Source organism: Neomonachus schauinslandi, chromosome 9 (assembly GCF_002201575.2).
Source record: "Neomonachus schauinslandi chromosome 9, ASM220157v2, whole genome shotgun sequence".
Lineage (NCBI taxonomy): Eukaryota > Metazoa > Chordata > Mammalia > Carnivora > Phocidae > Neomonachus > Neomonachus schauinslandi.
In genome coordinates this window covers 58,579,950-58,599,782 of record NC_058411.1, presented here as the reverse complement: position 1 = coordinate 58,599,782, position 19,833 = coordinate 58,579,950, and the positions used below count along the sequence as shown (strand labels likewise).

Sequence of the window (19,833 nt, the reverse complement as noted above, 5' to 3'; positions counted from 1 at the left end):
GAAAAGAGTAGTTTTCATTGGCCTTACAGATTGCTCCGTATGGGGTGCCTGGGTGGCTCAGTCAGTTGGGCGTCTGCCTTCAGTTCAGGTCGTGATCCCAGGGTCCTGGGATCGAGCCCAGTCAGCATCCAGCTACCTGCTCAGCAAGGAGTATGCTTTTCCCTTTGAGTATGCTTTTCCCTTTGCCTCTCCCCCTGCTCGTGCTTTCTCTCTCTATCAAATAAATAAATAAAATCTTAAAAAAATAAATTGCTCTCTAGTACTTAGTAAATCAGAATCATAAATATACAAGGCCTTATTATCTTTGCTGCCAAATATATGGTAGTTTCTAGATTATAAAAGTCTGTGTGTATTGTTAACAGTGCAAATACTGTAAGTCTAAAGGAAATCATATGAAAAATATCCTGGTGAATAAGTTACTGTAAATAAATTAACATAAATATAATTCACATTTAAGATCATTGTAACTCAGTCTCTGAAGCAGTTTGCTAATGTCCTGTCAGCTCAAAAAAGTTAATGTATCCCTATGTCACTAACATACTACCAATGAATAATCCTGATACTGAGAATAAAGCCCATTAATCCCTAATACTAACACTTTAACACATATAAGAAAGATGTATGTGATTTAATTTCAAGTCTTCTATGGTGCTTGAGAAGTATTAACTGTGAAGTGAATGGATATTAAAGAATGGAAATTACTTTTACAAGTGGAATATAAAAATCAGAAATCAAAAAGAAATGAAAATCAGTCAGAAATGCTCATCTTTCCGTGCATCCAGAATTCCTTATCTATAAAATACAAAATGTGTGTGTGTGTGTGTGTATGTTTGGAATAGACTGTTTTTAAGATAGATGAAAGTATAAACCTCGTTTATATATGTGGTGTTGATCTTTATAACATTTTCCCTTTTATATGTTGTTCTGATGGCAATTTTAGTTAAATAATGTATATTCTATGACTATTATATGTCATAATCTTTTCAGAGAAATCGCCTTTTCATGGTTATAGTACTTTGCTGAATTTTGATGTTTTAGGAAGATTGATTTATTTATCTAAAGAATTTAGGACTCTATATAAAATATATGAGTCTGATAACATACAGTTTTTAAGCTGCCAGAAATTAGCAATGACTACCTAGCAGCCTAATAATATCATGAATGAGATTAAACCTCAAATTTCTATTTACTGTATCCTTATCTTGAAACCAAGGATCAGTTCTCCATAGGAAAAAAAACTTTAAGGAAATATAATTGAGCAGTTTTCAAAACACTTAGAAAGAAACAACTTATCACTCTTAATTTTCAACAGAAGGCACTCTGAAATAGTGAAACTGATATTTTAAATTAGACAATTATACACCAACAGACAGTCCATTTCAATTTAAAAGAAATAAAGAACTTCTATGTACTTTCAGATGTACCTTAAGCAAGTGTTCATATGGATTGTCCCAGAAGCTGGGGAACAGGAACAGAACACAAAAGCCAGAATAAGAAAAGGAAGAGGAATCTTCCCACAAATCTGCATCCTTTTTCAATATACCACTATCATACCCTGCTTCAGTTCTTAGAAATCAAGAGTTTTTAATGAAATAATTAAAATGGTTGACCTTGTTATCAATTTGTTTATCCCATATTTTGCCATGTGTCTGTTTATTTTTTACTCTGATGCTTTTCTCATAGAAAATGCATCAGCAAGGGCACCTGGGTGGCTCAGTCGGTTAAGCGTCTGCCTTCAGCTCAGGTCGTGATGTCAGGGTCCTGGGATTGAGCCCGTGTCAGGCTCCCTGCTCAGTGGGGAATCTGCTGCTCCCTCTGTCTCTGCCCCTCCCCCCTGCTCGTGTGCATGCTCTCTCTCTCCCAAATAAATAAATAAAAGTCTTAAAAAAAAAAATGATGCATCAGTAATCCACATCCACGGCAACTTCATTCCTTTGCATGCTTCATTTTTGTCTCCTTACAAGTTATGAAATCAAAAAGAAGAGGTGACAATACTGGTTTTCAGAATCAGTAATTCGTTGTTATCACATTAACTAAATCCCTCCTGAAGCAGAAAGGATAACCTTAACTTAGTTCTCACTTAGGGTGAAGTTTCATTTACGATCTTTCCCACCAAGCTCCCAAACTCCCTCCATTTAAAATGGGAGGAGTCAGGGTGCCTGGGTGGCTCAGTCAGTTAAGTAAGCATCTGCCTTTGGCTCAGGTCGTGATCCCAAGCCCCACATCCAACTCCCTCCTCAGTGGGGAGCCTGCTTCTCCTTCTTCCTCTGCCACTTCCCCTGCTTGTCCTCTCTCTCTCCCTCTGTCAAATAAATAAATAAAATCTTTAAAATATATATATAAAATAAAATGGGAGGAATCTATTCAGATAACTGCTATATTATTTAATGTTCTTCTGCAAGGGCCCTTGACTGAATAAAACATTTACTATAAGTCTCCATATGGAGTAGTTTGCTTTTTTATTCTTGAAAGCTACTTTTAGGGGTCATCATCAAAATTTCAATCCATTTTTTAGAGTTGAGATTGTAAATGAAATCACTTCTTACTCCCTGTGTGTGTACATTGTGTATAATATCTATTCATAAACAAATAATATCCTGTTGATTTTTGAGAGCCTGTTCTACTAGTTACCAAGTATCAATGATGAACAAAATACACATTTTACTTGCCCTCATGGAGCCTCATGGGCTTGTTACTGGTATTGAGTTTTCTTGGGAATCTTACATAGGATTTGAATATCCTCTCACAGACAAAGTGAAAGAGTCCAATAAAACTGTCACTTGATCTTAATTCATCCTATTATCTCAATCATGTTCTGATGTTAAGGTAGGTGCTTAAGTGAAATATTCTATTATCTTCTATAAGTACTTTCCTAATAGTATCATCCACTCTACTAGTGCTGCCGTAGACTAATTGGAATCCAACAGACTATCTAGACATCTAATTTACTAACAAAGTCTTAATTAAGCCATGGGTAAAATTATACCAAAGTTATTATTTTAAAATCCAAAACTTGAAATAAAATTACCTTAGAGATACTATAACAAAAAAATATAGCTCTACTCTTTCTCCATGTTCTAATTTTAAAATGGGGTGAAACAAAAGTAAAGAATGCAGTTTTATATATTTTGTTATATGTTTAACTTTTTTTACTAGTCTTCTAAATTAATACTAATGATACTATGATTGATTGACAAGCCTGATTATTCAAGGTTACATAGAACACAGCAAATGTTAGTCTACATTTAAAATAGAGTTATGGGACACCTGGGTGGCTCATTCGGTTAAGCATCTGAGTCTTGATTTCAGTTCAGGTCATGATCTCAGGGTCATGAGCTGGAGCCCCGTATAGGGCTCTGTGTGCAGCGTGGAGTCTACGTGAGAGTCTCTCTCTCCCTCTGCCCCTCCCTCTGCTCACACTCGCTGCTCTCTCTTTCTCTCTCTCTCAAAATAAATGAAATCTTTAAAAATAAAATAAAATAAAGGTAACTTTTCGGCATCTTGTCTACCTTAGATACTAGTGACATTGAATAAGGAATATCCTATATCTAATCTAAGCACAGTTGAGTGTGCATGTACTAAGATTTTTTTATGTTCTTTTTAATCTCAGAGATAAATCCAAGTTTACTGCTTAATTTCTGAATGAATGAATGATATTCTTTAAAGATAATGATATCGTCTAAGTGATAATGCTTTATATAATGAAATATCTGAGGATCTAAATTATTCTATCCATATTATTTGTATCCTTTGTTAGTTACTTGAAATATTTTTTAAACAGGAAAATAGTTTAGGGGAAATGATTGAATCAGATTTATCTTGAAATTTATGCAAGAAATCAACAAGCTAATTAGTAAATGGTTAGTAATGATGCTTTAAAACTAAATATTGTTGACTGCATGTACCCAATTTGTTTTCATTTTCTTTTCTTTTCTTTTTTTTTTAGTTATGCAGATCCAGCCAAAAATACCACTTGACAACAAACAGGGACAATTTTATATGTAGACAGAGATAATAGTCATATTCCTGGTTTTCATATAAGAGATAATGCAGGGGCGCCTGGGTGGCTCGGTTGGTTAAGCGACTGCCTTCGGCTCAGGTCATGATCCTGGAGTCCCGGGATCGAGTCCCGCATCGGGCTCCCTGCTCAGCGGGGAGTCTGCTTCTCCCTCTGACCCTACCCCTCTCAAGCTCTCTCTCTCTCTCATTCTCTCTCTCAAATAAATAAATAAAATCTTTAAAAAAAAAAGAGATAATGCAATCCCCAAAATATATCTGTTTTGATAACTGTCTATAATTTTATATCTAAAATTTCAGTATCAGAAATTCACAGATTTGGGTTTGTTTCATAATAAAATGCAGATACTCTTACAGCCTTTTTTTTCAATCACATAACATTGTTCTCAAAAAACTTTTTTTTAAGGCTAGTATTAAGAGTCAAAGGGAGGAGAATGTGAGAGGTGTGAGAGGACTGGATTCCTTTTCTTTAAAAAGATTTATTTATTTATTTTAGAGAGAGAGAGAGAGGGCGCCTGGGTGGCTCAGTTGGTTAAGCGAGTGCCTTTGGCTCAGGTCATGATCCTGGAGTCCCGGTATCGAGTCCCACATCAGGCACCCTGCTCAGCAGGGAGTCTGCTTCTCCCTCTAACCCTCCTCCCTCTCATGCTCTCTGTCTCTCATTCTCTCTCTCGCAAATAAATAAAATCTTAAAAAAAAAAAAATTTTTAGAGAGCAAGTGGGGGGGCAGGCAGAGGGAGAGAGAGAATCCTGAAGTGGACTCCCTGCTAAGTGCAGAGCCCAACCTGGAGCTCTATCCCAGGACCCTGAGATCATGACCTGAGTCGAAATCAAGAGTTAGCTGCTTAACCCATGAGCCACCAAGGTGCCCCATAGAAGACTGGATTCTTAATGGGAAGTGAAAGAAGTGCCATTGGGTCAATTTCTGCTCAGCATTGGATTTAATTTTGGGTTTTGGTTGTGGTTTTCTCTCTCTCTAGAGTTCTCTATTACTGGTGGAATTCTGTTTTAATAATTATCATTATCAAAGTATTTTAGGCATAGCTCTTTGAGAAATAAAGGCAAACTTGGCCACTTTTACAGTTCTGCCCCATGCCTGACCCAAACAAGACAAATGTTACTTGGACTGCTTTATTAGAGGTGTAGGGAAGACATGACCCCAAATCATTTTGAGAACCATAATAATTTGGTAAAGTTTATTTCCTGAGTATCATCTTGTGTTTGGAATAGTGGAAGTTGTGAAAACTATGTATACTCAATTTACATTACTGATTTGAAAGTTATTTTTAGGTCAAAACTAGAGCCAAGAATGCACAGCTTTTGCTGAATGTAGGCCTTTTTACTGAATGTATTTAAACAAAACCGAGGCATGTACTCTGCTCTAGCCTACGTAGGCTGTAAGTTTACCAACATTTCAGTACTGATGGGAATTCTTAAATCTCATGACAATCATAAAATATTGGAGAGACCTGAATCAAGTAAGTAGTAAGAGAGCCTTTTTAAATGCATTTTTTGGTTTCTACTTAATCTCAAAGATTTTATAAGGATTAACAGGGGAGACAAATGCTTGATTCTAATTGTCACAGTATATCCATGTAAACTTATCAATGACATGTTAACCAAGCTAAGATTTTTGTCTTTAAAGATTTATTTATTTAATTAGTTAGTTGAGAGTGTGGGGCAACTGGGGGGGAGGGGCAGAGGGAGCCAGAAGGAAGCAGACTCCCCACTGAGCGCAGAGCCCTAGGTGGGCTAAGTTCCACAACCCTGAGATCATGACCTGAGCCCAAATCAAGAGTCAGCCGCTCAACTGACTGAGTTACCCAGGGGCCCCAAGGCTAAGATTTTTAACACAATCTTTTGTCAAGACTTTTAAAAGTTTCCCTAGTCATTTGCATTAGTAATATTTTCTAAGAAAAAGACAAATATCTTTTAAATCTGTTTTATAATTAATATCTTGGGGTGGCTGGGTGGCTCAGTTGGTTAAGTATCTGCCTTTGGCTCAGGTCATGATTCCAGGGTCCTGGGATCAAGCCCCATGTCAGGCTCCCTCTGTGTGCTCTCGCTCTCTCTCTCTCAAATAAATAAATAAATAAATAAAATCTTAAAAGTGGTGCTCATCTGGAATTCCTATTTATTATCTACTTATAATGATATACTTGTGATGTCCTTTTCAAAATATTTTATATGAATTTAAATAGTAAATAATTGTCCTATATCTTCTTTCCTTCAGTAAATTGGCCTGGTTATAATTACTTTGGCTTTCTACATTCCTGCCAGTATCAATTTTTCCCTCATTTTCTCTAGTATAATTACATTTGAAATCTTATTTTAGCTATTAATGTTATAATGTCCTGTTCCAGGTAAATAAATTATGCCCATTTCCAAATTAACCACAATTTAATTTATTTATTTATAGAGTAACACTGAGTTTGCTAACAAGAATACAAAAATGTCTTAGGCTTTAAATTTTATAAAAAATAATATCTGTTTCTAGGTCCACATCTATATAATAGTGAACCTGTTCAAAAAAAATGATGTCTTTTTTGGTAAGGCAAAATGCATAATACCATCATAGTGTTGTTAAGTTGGTAATATTTTGGAATTCATTATTTGCTTTTAATAAAGAATGACTCATGGACCTTTCAGTGAAGTTTTTCAGTAAATATATCTTGAATGTTGAAACACAGGTAGACCAACCCTCAAAATTAAATTTAAAAATAGAGTAAGTGCTATATGCTGTGGACCATACTAGGAATGATATCAGCTTAAGCAAGCAGTGGCCTACAAACTCATCATATTTGCCAAATATCATCACAGCCCAGAAACTCTGTTTCCATGCCACAGATCATCAGGTAGACCTATTTGGGTATCTGTTAAAGCCCAAATTAAGCCCTTTAGGTACTTAATTGAAATAGTTAACAGTGCTTTTGGATGGCACCCTACAGCCAGTCCAGTTACCATAGTTGCAGACCCACCAAGTCACTCACTGATGTACCCACTAAGAGCTTATCCTCGGCAGCCAGGCTGATCCCAGTTACCATATACTGGGTCTTTGCAAGTCTAACTGCATCTCAGGAATTAACCTCTATAACTGGTAGGTAAGGAGGAAGAACTCTAAAATATCTTGATTTTAACAGTCATTTGACAGACTATCTCAAAATATCTTTGTGGACAAGATCAAGAAGTGACTGCACAGTTCGGATAATTCATAATTAATCGAATAGGAATACATATTATGACCCTGTAGGGATGTCTCTAAGAGTTTGTTTCAGTACTTTTTTGTTCAACATTTTTTAATACCTAAGTTAAAAACATAAAAGGTAAATTTATCATAAGTATAAAAAGTAATAAACTCAAGATAACAAAAGATGTTAAATTGCTGGAAAAATTAACTAAATTTACCAAGATGGGGGTGCCTGGGTGGCTCAGTCCATTAAGCGTCTGCCTTCACCTCAGGTCTGATCCCAGGGTCCTGGGATCGAGCCCCACATCGGGCTCCCTGCTCAGCGGGGAGTCTCCTCCCTCTCCCTCTGCCTGCCACTCCCCCTGCTTGTGCTGTCTGTCTCTGCCAAATAAATAAACTCTATAAATAAATTAATTAATTAATTTACCAAGATTAAATCTGACATGGATAAATGTAAAATCTTGCACTTTTTTAATATCAGTATTGTGGAATAAAAATGGCCATGAATTTTTTGCAACTGCTCCTGTCAAAAGGTGGAATTTATTCCCCCACCCTGGGAATCTGGGCTGGCCTGTGACTCCCTTTAACCAATAAAATAAACCAAGTGATGTACAACTTCTAAACAAGGCCTCAAGAGGCCTTAGTGATTTCAGTATTTCTCTTTTGCTGATGTGTTCCCTAGGTGAATAAGTCTGAGCTTATCTGGGTGAGAATGAGATACCACAGAAAGAGAGAGCCCTAGCAGAAGTCAGCACCACCTGTCAGGCACATGACCACCCCACCCCAACTGACTGCAGCTGAATGAGTGATGCCAGGAAAGGCTAGCAGAATTGCCCAGGTGCTTCAAACCCAAGTTGACAAAATTAAATAAAATAGCTGCTGTTTTAAGCCACCATGTTTTCTGTGGTTTCTTGTGCAGCAATAAATGAAAAAGATATATTAATTGTATATGTCCAAACTAGGAGAGACTTCGCTTGGCTTGGGAGGCTAAGCAGGCTAGGTATTAGTGATATTAGTATTAGTGTTAGAGTATTAGTGTAAGCTGATAGTGAAACATGTCAGCATTAAAATAGAAGTAAAAGTCTAAATCAAGGAAGATATCAGTCCCACTTCCCTTTATAATGATTAAACTGGATTATTATATAGGGGCAAATATTTTTTTAAGATTGTATTTATTTATTTATTTTAGAGAGAATGAGAGAGCGCAGGGGGAGGGGGCAGGGGGTCAGAGGGAGAGAGAGAATCTCGAGCAGACTCCCTGCTGAGCGTGGAGCCCGATGTGGGACTTGATCCCATGACCCTGAGATCACTACCCAAGCCAAAATCAAGAGTTGAACATTCAACCGACCAGGCCACCCAGGCGCCCCAGGGCCAATATTTTTAAAGACACTGGACACACTAGAGAACATGCACAAAAAATGTGAATAATAGTGAGCAGTCTGCTAACTTTAAGGTACCAGCCTTTGAAGACTGGAAGTGTAATAATAAAAATACCGTAAATAAATAAATAATAAAATACCATAAAGACATGACAGCTCTCAACATTTTGACGACACCTCATATGGAAATCAAGTAGGGTAACCATTTGAAGGGTAGGTCTAGGTAGGTGAGTGGGAGATTCAAGGAGGCAGTTTCCAGTTAAAATAAGGAATGATTTTTGGCCATATAATTATTTATTCAATTCCCCATTCTTACCACTCCCCATTGTTACTACCTTCTTCACCATGACTTTTCAACCCACTCTGCTATCGACTCCTACCCTCACCTTTTCACTTACAAACTCTCTCTTCATTGTGTTTCAGATGTAAATAGTTTTCTTTTCTCAACTTCATTCTTTCCTCATATAATATTTACTTATTTCTTATGTGTTCTTTTGTGAAGAAAAGTGAAATTGATGATCCATATTTCTATGGCCATGTCTGTATGTATTCATAAATATATGTGTATATGTCCATATGTGTACATGTCCATTTTTATTAGCATCAGTGTATCTTTGTCTGTATTCCTCGGTTACATTTTGTGGCTAAAACAGAGCAAGAACTTCTTACTTCATCAGTTACAATTTATAACGGGAGAGTGGGTGCACTCCATCTCTTAGCTATTCCCTCTCTCATTAGCTCAGTGATTCCTCCCTCCCCATCTTTCTCTCCTTCCCTTTATTCCTCTGATCTCAGCTCTTTTCAGTCTGCTTTCTGGAACCTTCTTTCCATTGTTACTACCTTGCATCTGTCTACAACTTACACACTGAATGTTTCACACACACATCCTACCTGAAACTTGAATTTACCAAGGACCCTTGTTTCCTAGCAGCCCACTGGACACCAGTCTTTTTCCCCTACCCAAATACGAGGAAGGAGGGTTCTTCTGGTTCCCCTTTGCTACTTTCAGACCTTCTGCACTGATGTAAAAACCCTCCCTCCTTTAAGATTTACACCATCCAGCTTTCTCACTCACTACCTCTCCTCTTCAGTGATATCTACTGATCTGCCCAGTGCTATTCCCTTAAAATGTATTTCAGGCATCTGATTCAGTGCCTTCCTCTCTACCCCAACTTCTGAATTCATGTTCAGAAACTTCAATATCAATGTCAGTAATATGCCCTATTCTTTTGTCTCTTGAATGCTAATGACTTTTACCTCTTATCCACTTCAGCTACAATGGATGTTGGCAGAACTTTCTACATCTGAAATCCTAAGATCACAATTGCCTCTTTCACAATAACCACAGCCTTATTCCAACTACTCTTGCTTTTTAGCTTCAGCACTAATCAAGACATCTGGTCCCTTGCTCCTTTCATTTTTTTTCTGAACTAACAACCCCTTACAGACTCACTTTCTTCTCTACCCAGTCTGAATTCTAAGTTTAATCACTTTCTCTCAAGGACACAGTCGTCTTATACTCTAAACTCTCAATTGCTTCTATTATATGTCCTCCCCAAATTTATCCCCAAAGCATAGACCTGATGTGGAAAACAAAAGTCATACTACTATGATGATCAGTATCTCCTACAAATTTGTAGTCTCTAGCTGTAGCCGGATCATCAATCTCACCTAATATTTCTTTTACATATTCCAAGTCACCTCCCTTTCTTGTCACATTAAACTTCAGCATTTTCCTCTAGCTTTTTTCTTTACTGTACGTTTTCAGCAGAAAACTTTGCCTCCTACTCCATGGGGAAAGTTGAATCTAGCAGACATAAGTTCTATCAGTTAACTTCCTCCGTACCTAAAGTATCCACAGCTGTATTCTTCCCACCTCTTTCCCCTTAGTCTCCAAGAAACGTCCTTTCATATATTTTTTAAGATTTTATTTATTTATTTGACAGAGAGACACAGTGAGAGAGGGAACACAAGCAGAGGGAGAGGGAGAGGGAGAAGCAGGCTTCCCACTGAGCAGGGAGCCCGATGCGGGGCTCGATCCCAGGACCCTGGGATCGTGACCTGAGCCAAAGGCAGATGCTTAACGACTGAGCCACCCAGGCGCCCCCATTCATATTTTTAAGATAATGCTATAAGTCATGGGATCATAAGCTTATGATCCCATCTTCTGAGACCCTACTTAAAAAGGTATCATCTTCTTCCCTTCCCTCTAAAGAGTCTTCCTCTAGTCTTATCTCCCATAGTCCACAAATACATTCACACGCCATCCATTTCTTTAAGAACGTCCTCAGCCATACATCCCCCTATAACTATAATTCTCTTTACTTTCTAGCTGAGCTCTTATAAAACAGCATGTACTTAGCCTTCAATTTTTTAAGATTTTATGTATTTATTTATTTAAGAGAAAGAGCACAACTGCTCTCAGTTGCTTCTATTATATGTCCTCCCCAGAATTATCCCCAAAGCATAGACCTGATGTGGAAAACAAAAGTCATACTACTATGATGATCAGTATCTCCTACAAATTTGTAGTCTCTAGCTGTAGCTGGATCATCAATCTCACCTAATATTTCTTTAGGTGGAGGGGGAGAAGGAGGGAGAGGGAGAGAATCCCAAGCAGACTCCATGCTGAGCACAAGCCTGATGCAGGGCTCAATCCCATGACCCTGAGATCATGACCTGAGCCAAAACCAAGAGTCAGAGGCTCTACCCCACTGAGCCACCCAGGCACCCCTAGCCTTCAATTTTCACATTCCTCCCAGGCTTCCTCCTACTTCCATCATGCCATTAAAACTGCCCCCAAAAGCTGTCATTTTTCCCAATTGCCAAATCAAATGGGCACTTTTCACTTTGATCTTGTTTAAGTACTTGACCTTGTTGGTCACTGCCTTCTTGAAATGCTCTTCTTTGGATTCTGTAACAGCATCTGTTCTTGATTCATCTTTTACTTCCCGATTTCCTCAAATTCTTTTGCCAGTCTCTTTACTTTAAATATTTGTTTTCATTTGGTTTCTTACCTATTCCCACCTCTCTTCTCCTTTTTTATTTCTCTTTCTAAGCATTTCCATCTACTCCAAAGGCTTCAGTTACAACCGAGAGCAACCTAGTCATGGCCCACCTCTTCAGCCTCATTTCCTACTATTCTCCACCTCTTACTTCATGATTCTAAGAAAACATACTCCCGGTAGGACTTGACCCATATCATGGTTTTCATACCTCTGTGCCTTCACAGATATTTCCTCTGTCTTGAATGCCCATCCTGCCCCCTCTCCACTCCCGCCCTTCTTAAGATGTCTATTTCCTTCTTATTCTTCAATACTTAACTCAGACAAAATCAGGAAGATTTTATATGCCTTTCCTATCCTCCCCTACCCAAACTAGGTTCTGTTTAATATCTGTGTTTATCCTTTTCTTAACAGCATTTACCAGTAACTTGTTTGAGTTATCCATGTAAAGATCTACTTCTCCACCTTACTATTCCTTATAAGCAGGGACCATGTCCTGTTTTTTGAATAATCAATGCCTAGAACAATACCTAGTACATAGGAGTTACCAAACAAGTGCTTATTGATTGAACTGAAATCTGTATCATAAACCTAGAATTCTGTCTTTAACACAGACTCTTACATCCAGGTATCTACTTAACATTCCCACTTTTATGTCCCACCAGCACCTGAACTTTATATGTACTAAGCTGAACTCATACACACACACACACACACACACACCAAATTCTTCCAATCTTCCTCTACACTATCTTGGTTACCACTATCCACCCAGTCACCAAAACCAGACATCCAAGAGAAATCCTTGCCCACCCCATCTCTCCCCACCCTACCCTCAAAAGTCACTAAGTCCTTTGGATTCTGTATCCTAGACATTCTTCAAACTTATCCCCTTCTTTCCATTTGCACTGCTGCAGTTCTAGTTCAAGCCTTTAAGTTTCACTAGGATATTCTTTTTATTACAGCAAATCTTCATAACATAAAATTTTACCATTTTAACCATTTTTAAGTGTACAGTTATATGGCCTTAAATACATTCACGTGTTGTGCTCACTAGGATTGTTTTAATCAGGACCTATCTGGGCTTCCTACCTATAGGTTAATCTGCTTCCATCCCATCCCTACATTCTTGTCTGTGTAATCTTTCTAAAGTGCAAATGGTGTTACTAGATGAATTAAAACCCACTCATTGCTTCCCACTGTCTACATTAGTGGTTTCATCACAAGGTTTTCACAGGTCCATGCTGAAATGGGAAAAATAAATAAATAAATAAATAAATAAGACAAAGTTTTTCTAAAATTTTTCAACTTCATGAATGACAACATTAATCAAGATAAATACTGAACATGCATGGGAGGCAAAATTAATTTAGTTTTAGATATGCTAAGTGTCATATGCCAGTGCAGTAAGCAAGAGGAGATGTCTTGAAGGCAGTTGGGTATTTGAGTCTAAAACTCAGAAGGGAGTTTTGGGATAGGGGCTGTGTATTTGGAAGTAATAAGCATGTAGTTGGAATCAAGGAAACAACAGTTTTTGAGGAAAGTATGGAAAGCATAAAGAAAAAGGTGATAAAATAAATCCACATTAAAAAGACCAGCAGAGGAAGAACAGCCATAATCCTAAAAGAAAAATCTACATTTAAAGTCTTTTCCTCACCCTGCTGCCATGGTTGAAAGCAGGCAAGATCTTTGATACTAATGGCAAACCCTAAGTGAAGCATTTCAAGTGGTTTTTCTCTCTCCTCTGCTGGATGGAGGTTGTTATACATCTCTCTTGGATGTCCCTGTTTCTTTCTCCTTGAACAAAAAAATTTTAAAGCCAAGTATGTTTGATGGGATAACCTCATTGCCTAAAATAAGGAATTGATGGGATAACCTCATTGCCTAAAATAAGGAAGGAATAATTTTTCCAGAGTGAAAATTGTCAAGCCAATAAGAATTTCCACTCTCACATTAACTGATAGAAGAATTAACTCTCAAAAATGGAACCTACAGTGAGATTTTTACTTTGGTACAATTCTGTTGGTGATGAGGAATTTGTTCTGTTTTCACTTCTTTCTGTTGGAAAAAATATATATATATATATACACATATACATATATATTCAGTAAGAGTAATTCAAGCCCACCAAAATTTAGAAATAAGCCTTAAAAGTTGTGCTGTTGGAAGTAGTATAGCACATCAGAGAGATCAAAGAGGTGGTAATTAGACTTAATATTGCATCCTAGCTCCAAAACTCACTAGCAGTGGGACTCTGATCAAATTACTATCTATATGTTTTGGTTTTGTCAGCCAATGATGTCTACTCCATGGAGTTATCTTTGAAAATTAAGTGTGTGCATAATTTACTTCTCATAGTTCCTGGCACATAATCAGTATTAAGAATTACTTAACCATTTGGAGCACCTGGGTGGCTCAGTTAAGCATCCCACTCTTGATTTCCTCTCAGGTCATCATCTCACAGGGGAGGGGGCCGGAGATCAAGTCCCATATCAGGCTCCACACTGGGTCTAGAGCCTGCTTAAGATTCTCTCTCTCCCTCCCCCTCTGCCCCTCCTCCACCCCACTCATGCAATCTCTCTCTTTAAAAAAATTAAATTAATTAAGAAATAAGTTAATTTTTGAAAAAGAATTACCATTTAAAATATATCACAATATTCATTAAGAGTGAAAAATAAAAGTACACTGATTAAGAAAATTGGTAAATAACTATGTTCATCTACCTGATGGAAAAGTGTGTATTCCATTGTAGTACATATACATTATCTGAATACATAGAAAACATAAAAATAACGTTAATTGAGAAAATAAGTTTTCTATCTAAAATATAGCTTTAAGTATATTTTTCAAGTTTATATAGAAATTGTACTCTAGCAAATAGTAGTTTGTAACTATTATTTTCTAATTCTGTGCACTGTCATCAATTTACTTTCCTAATGTGTTACTAAAATAGCAGGTGAAATACACCGACAATTATTTTCCCAATTTGACTTCAGTAAGAACTTGAGAAAATTTTTAATGAAGCTAAATAATCCATCAACCTATGGTCTGAAAGCCCTCGTGGAAGTAGCTTTGAACTGCGAACAAGAAAACCAGGCCCAGATACGTCACTGTTTTACCGCAGGCCTCGTATAAGTGTTTACCTGTCTGTGCTTCAGTTTCTTCATATTGAAAATGGAGAAATCCTAATCCTAGTTCTAACCCGTTTCCTATTTCATGAAGCCCTTGGGAAACTATCACTGAGTAACATGTAAAGCAGTTGGAACCCAATTTAGTAAGCTACATAATTTTTTAAAGGCTGCTGTTGTCTTGGACAGTAAAGAATAGCCCGTGGGTGAATCCTGCAAGCTGCTTCAACAGCCGTACACAGCCACCTTCCTCTTGGCACCGTCCACGTTTGGCAGGTGTATTCCACTCCATACAGGAAGGGCTAGGTGCCTCATTGTGTTTCAGGAGTCAGTGAGCTTTTACAGAGCTAAGTAATTGACATTTTTTTTCACTTCTGAGATCAAATTTTCATAAATCATTCAACCTGGATAAACTGAGAATGTGGTTGATCTAGTAATTGTTGAAATACAGTAAAGACAGTGCAAGACGTGATATTTAAGTATTTCCTTCTAACCTCTTACCTTAGCAAGACATGAGTTCTAAATGGAAGTATGTCCTAATGTATAAAAAGGAAACTGAAGTAGATGAGCCTGTTAGTAAAGGAGAAGTCAAAAGAGGCACAACACCGATTCATCCAGTAATTTGGGGTTCCACTGATTCTGAGTTCATAGTAATAATAGTAACTCTGCAGAGTACAGCTCACTTTGACATTATGAAGAAGATTTTTTTGATAGTAGTATAAATGAGGGTGGAGGGATGTAACTAACCACCTTGAAAGTAATATTTTCTGGCTTTTTTACAATGTATGCCAAAAAATGCTGTTAAATGGCCTGTCAATATTTCTATCGGGAGTCCTTTTTTAACAGTTAATTGAGGTTACTATCATATTTTAAAAATACATTTAAATTTTCATACTGATATTTTTCTTGCCCCTCCTCCAAAGTTTAGGTTAGTGAAACTTTGTCTTAAAGAATTTATGTAATCCTATAAATCATCAATTTCAGAGTGTATAAGATAGCACTAGTTTTTATCACTAGGGAAAATCCAACTAATACAGATTGGCCTGTGAACACGGTGAATTGTCCAGTGAATCTTCTCATTCAGTAGTCTGAAGCTGTTTTAGTGGACACATAATACTTTTGTATAATTTTTTACATTTGAGAAATTTGTAGTAATAAACTTAGGCAAGATTTGCCTTTATTCTAAATACTAGCATTTCTCAAAGCAAAGATTTTTGATGCACTGAATTATTTTGTTTCATCCTCTTGTTTTCTGTTAACAGAGCTCAGTATATGCAGAATCATCCAATAAACTTGATCTAGCTTTCAGAGTTGCATGCAGCTGATTAGCCATGTAAACCAGTGTGTATGACACTAAGAATACCCTCATTCCTTTAGTGTCTAGCTCTGTGCTGTGTTTATTTGCAAAGGACCCTCATGCATGGATCCATATAAATGAGGCAAGCTGGAGCAGACTAGACTATGTTGCTCACCAGTCTTTGAGGAGGAAGATTGTGTATATGAAAACTGGAAGATTTCTCTGTGTGTAACATCAAACGGGATTTTTTGTTGAGGTTTTATGTTTTCAGTAAAAAAATAAAAGGAAAAAAATCAATGGTCTGATTCCATCATCTCTTGTCAAGCAAAATCTCACTGATCTGCATGAATGCCATCTCCCACCCATAGAGTAGCCTAAGAACACTACAGAATGGACTTCTGAACTCTTGACTTTATTTTCAGTATAATTGGTGAATTTTTTCAGTCAACTAAAAAAAAAATCACTTGTCTTTGACTAGAAACTAGAATCATTGCTAGCCTGTTTATATTACTCAGAATAGAAGCTTCTTTTAAAATGTACTACAGAAAGTCTGGTTTTTATTAGGATCAAATCATTTGTGTATATTTAAATGATTTTCATGCCCCTAAAATGTGAAGTTTTTTTCCAGCTGGCTAATTCCTAATTATTTTCATCAGCTGACTTTCGGGGGAAGGAAGAAATGTCATGTGTCAGAATTGTGTAGCATACCAGTGTGTCACTTATGTAGCTAAGTAACAGGTGTAAGAGCGATGGTATTTCTGTACTGAAATATGTACTTCTTAGGTAAAAATCAATTTGAAACTGCTCTGCATTTCATGTACCATCTTCTCATTACATAGTAAATGATTCATCCGCAGCCTTAACGCAAGCAGGTAAATGTACTGAAGTGAGTATGTTATATTTTTCATGTAGCATCTAAAGCTGACATAATCTGAAGATCTGGGTTAAAGTTTGTGTTGTTACTGTTTTTTTAACCTCAGATACTTGGCACTCTGCACCAGTGTGTCTTGCTGACAGTAATGCTTTGTCTCTTAACATGACTACCAGCACTGCTTGGTCACAGGCAAATACTGTTCTTTTTCAGCCAAAACATTCCTGACAATAACTGTACTTTTTGTATTCTTTCCCCCCCCCTTCCCGCCCTCCTTCCCCCAACTTAGGTTGGAAAGGCTGGTGGACGTCCTGAGGAAGAAGGTTGGAACAGGGACCATGAGGACAGTGATCTGACTGAAAAAACGGCAGTCTGGGGAAGCAATCACATCTGGTGACCAGGCTGCTTCATTCAACACTGTGTAAACACTAAAGCCTTAACTTAGCAAACAGTTGTTAGAAGTGGGACACTCCAACCACATTCCAAGCTGAGATAAAATCAAATCACAAATGTTTAACCACTTTGCTGCTGACTTATTTATCCAAATGTATTAACTACAGACTTTTACCAATGAGTAGCTATGAAGTTGCAGCCTATTTTGTAACTATTTTATATCTCACTGTATTGAATATAAATCTTTTTACCGAGAGACCATTATAGGTCATATCTTCACAAATGGCCCTTTCTGAGTCAAAATGCAGCAAAGTAAATATTGTCTAAACCTAATCCACTGTGTTAGGTCAAAACTTCAAATACATGCATTTTTCAATATACAATTTATTTCTTAACTGATGAGAGAAGCTCAGACGTGAGAGTGTATAGTCTTCCTCCAATGCATACACATAATCTTTGTTAGTATTAAAGAATATTAAATCTAAATACCAAGAATTAAATATATACTTTGCTCTAATAAGAGTTTGATATTTTAAAATTACATTAATCAAGGCATGATGTTTATTTCACTACAAATAATACAAACTGTTTTCATTTTAAAAAAAGGATATTGTTCATGTGTACTTTTAAATTCATATTGTCAACACTTTTTAATGTTGTGACTGAATAATTATCTGAACTCTATTTAAGCTATAGAAATTGCCAAGTCTGTCTCATAGGCTGGGACACCTTTGGCTTGAAAATTAGCATGTGCCAGCATGACTTTAAAAGGCAAGAGGCCATCAAACATGTTAAGTATTATCACTTGAATTTTTGTTGTGGAGGAGGGGAACCCAATATACAATAAAATTATAATGTAAAAATATAAGGACATGGAAAAAAGAAAACTGGCAATTTTGTTTGGTTACCTACTTTTTTCTTTTATTTAAAAGATAATTTGAAATAGTTTTGGCATAGCAGTCACTTCTGATCACATGAAATTATGAATAAAGCTAAGATTTATGTATTTGGCTATAGGAAAAATTTCTTCTTTTTTTTAGATTGAATAGATGAGAGGCCAGTAGAAGATGACTATGCCTGGAACAGGATGAAATAGGCAAGTAGAGATTGAATTAGTGAAAATTTTGTAGGAAATTGAAAATTTTTCTAAGGCCATACAGTATTATAATTGATCTTTAAGATTGAGCTAGGTTATCTACCATTGCTTGTTTTGGAGACAAGAACAGGACAGTTTATTGCACCATTCTTTCATACACCAATGGAGATTATTGTGTGATTTTTTTTTTTTTTACTCTGCACAAAAATGTAAGGTGCTTTATCACAGAGTGACGAAAGAATCATAATGTTAACAAACTCAGTTTCCTCCTCATTAAATTTATTAAATGAACTGGCAGTTAGAACCATCCCATTGAGTTCCAATTCAGAATTTACTCATGTTACCTGCTTTTAATTTTTCTTTAAACTATTAGAATTAGAAAATAAGGAACAACAGGGGTTAGAATAAGCTAACTGGATCTCCTCTACAGCCCTAAAGAGAATTATAGCCTTTCATAGGCCAGTGACTAGATAAATAGAGAAATCTGAAATAATTTGGTCAGGCCTGGAGTCTTCTCTCTGAGCTCCTTTGCGAAGGAACAGTGCCTTTTAAGTCATGCAGGTAAGTAAAGAGGAACAGTTCTTGTCACAAGATAGTCCATTCCTGAATCTTCTTCAAATAAATCGCAAGTAAACTTGAATTTTCAGTTTAGTCCTGAAGACGAGACAAATCTTTCTTGAGTTATTTTGCTTGGGGTTTTATAAAACACACTCTAAGCATAAAGACATTTTGCAGTTTCCAAACATCTCTTCCTATCCCTAACTGATCAGATTAGAGCAACCAATTCCTGTAATTAATATCCAGAACTTTTAAAGAATTGGATATTATGAAGCTAAGTTTATAAAACAATTCTAATATTTACTATTGTGAATGTAGATAATCACTACCAAAACATCACATCCCCTTGAAAATTAGTCCTGTACAAAATTACAGATGCTAAGTATTACAGCCAGATATTATCAATTGATTTCTGGCACTTAAAAATGTGCACCAACAATGTTTCAAACAGTCTTTACATTTTTTTGTCTGTGAAAGAATGGCCCAGCTCACTGAAGATCAGTTCTCCACATATTCGGTAATAATGCAATTTCAGTAGTCCATGCTGCCCAGAGATGTTGCTTTGAGTTTGCCTTAAATATTATCAAGTCTAATTCCTTTGATAACATGAGAATTCACTTACCGTTGTAAAAATAAGTTCAGAAGAAAAGCAGAAAGATAATACAAACATGTGTAGCACTTGATTTATTATAAAATCCTTTCACATCTGTATTTTTATTTGATCCTATCAACAACCATATAGTAGCAATAATGGTAAATTATATATACATATATATCAACCACATAATAATGATGATGATAATTGTAGTAGTATCGTTATTATTATTACATTTTACAAAGGAGGAAATAGACTCCTAGGGTCTAGGAGTTTGCCAAGGACCTGTTAGGACTTACAGCTGAGG

General features: G+C 36.6%; 1 protein-coding gene across 1 annotated transcript in view; it reads left to right on the top strand.

Annotated features, from left to right (window-relative positions):
* The window catches only part of MIPOL1 (mirror-image polydactyly 1), a 236,575-nt gene extending 218,949 nt beyond the window's left edge, over positions 1 to 17,626 (top strand). Inside the window, exon 11 of the mRNA XM_021701365.1 lies at positions 17,174 to 17,626. Within this exon, the coding sequence (XP_021557040.1) occupies positions 17,174 to 17,240 (67 nt within the window). The 3' untranslated portion in view covers positions 17,241 to 17,626. The remainder of the gene's footprint in view (positions 1 to 17,173) is intronic.
* Positions 17,627 to 19,833: the final 2,207 nt, after the last annotated feature.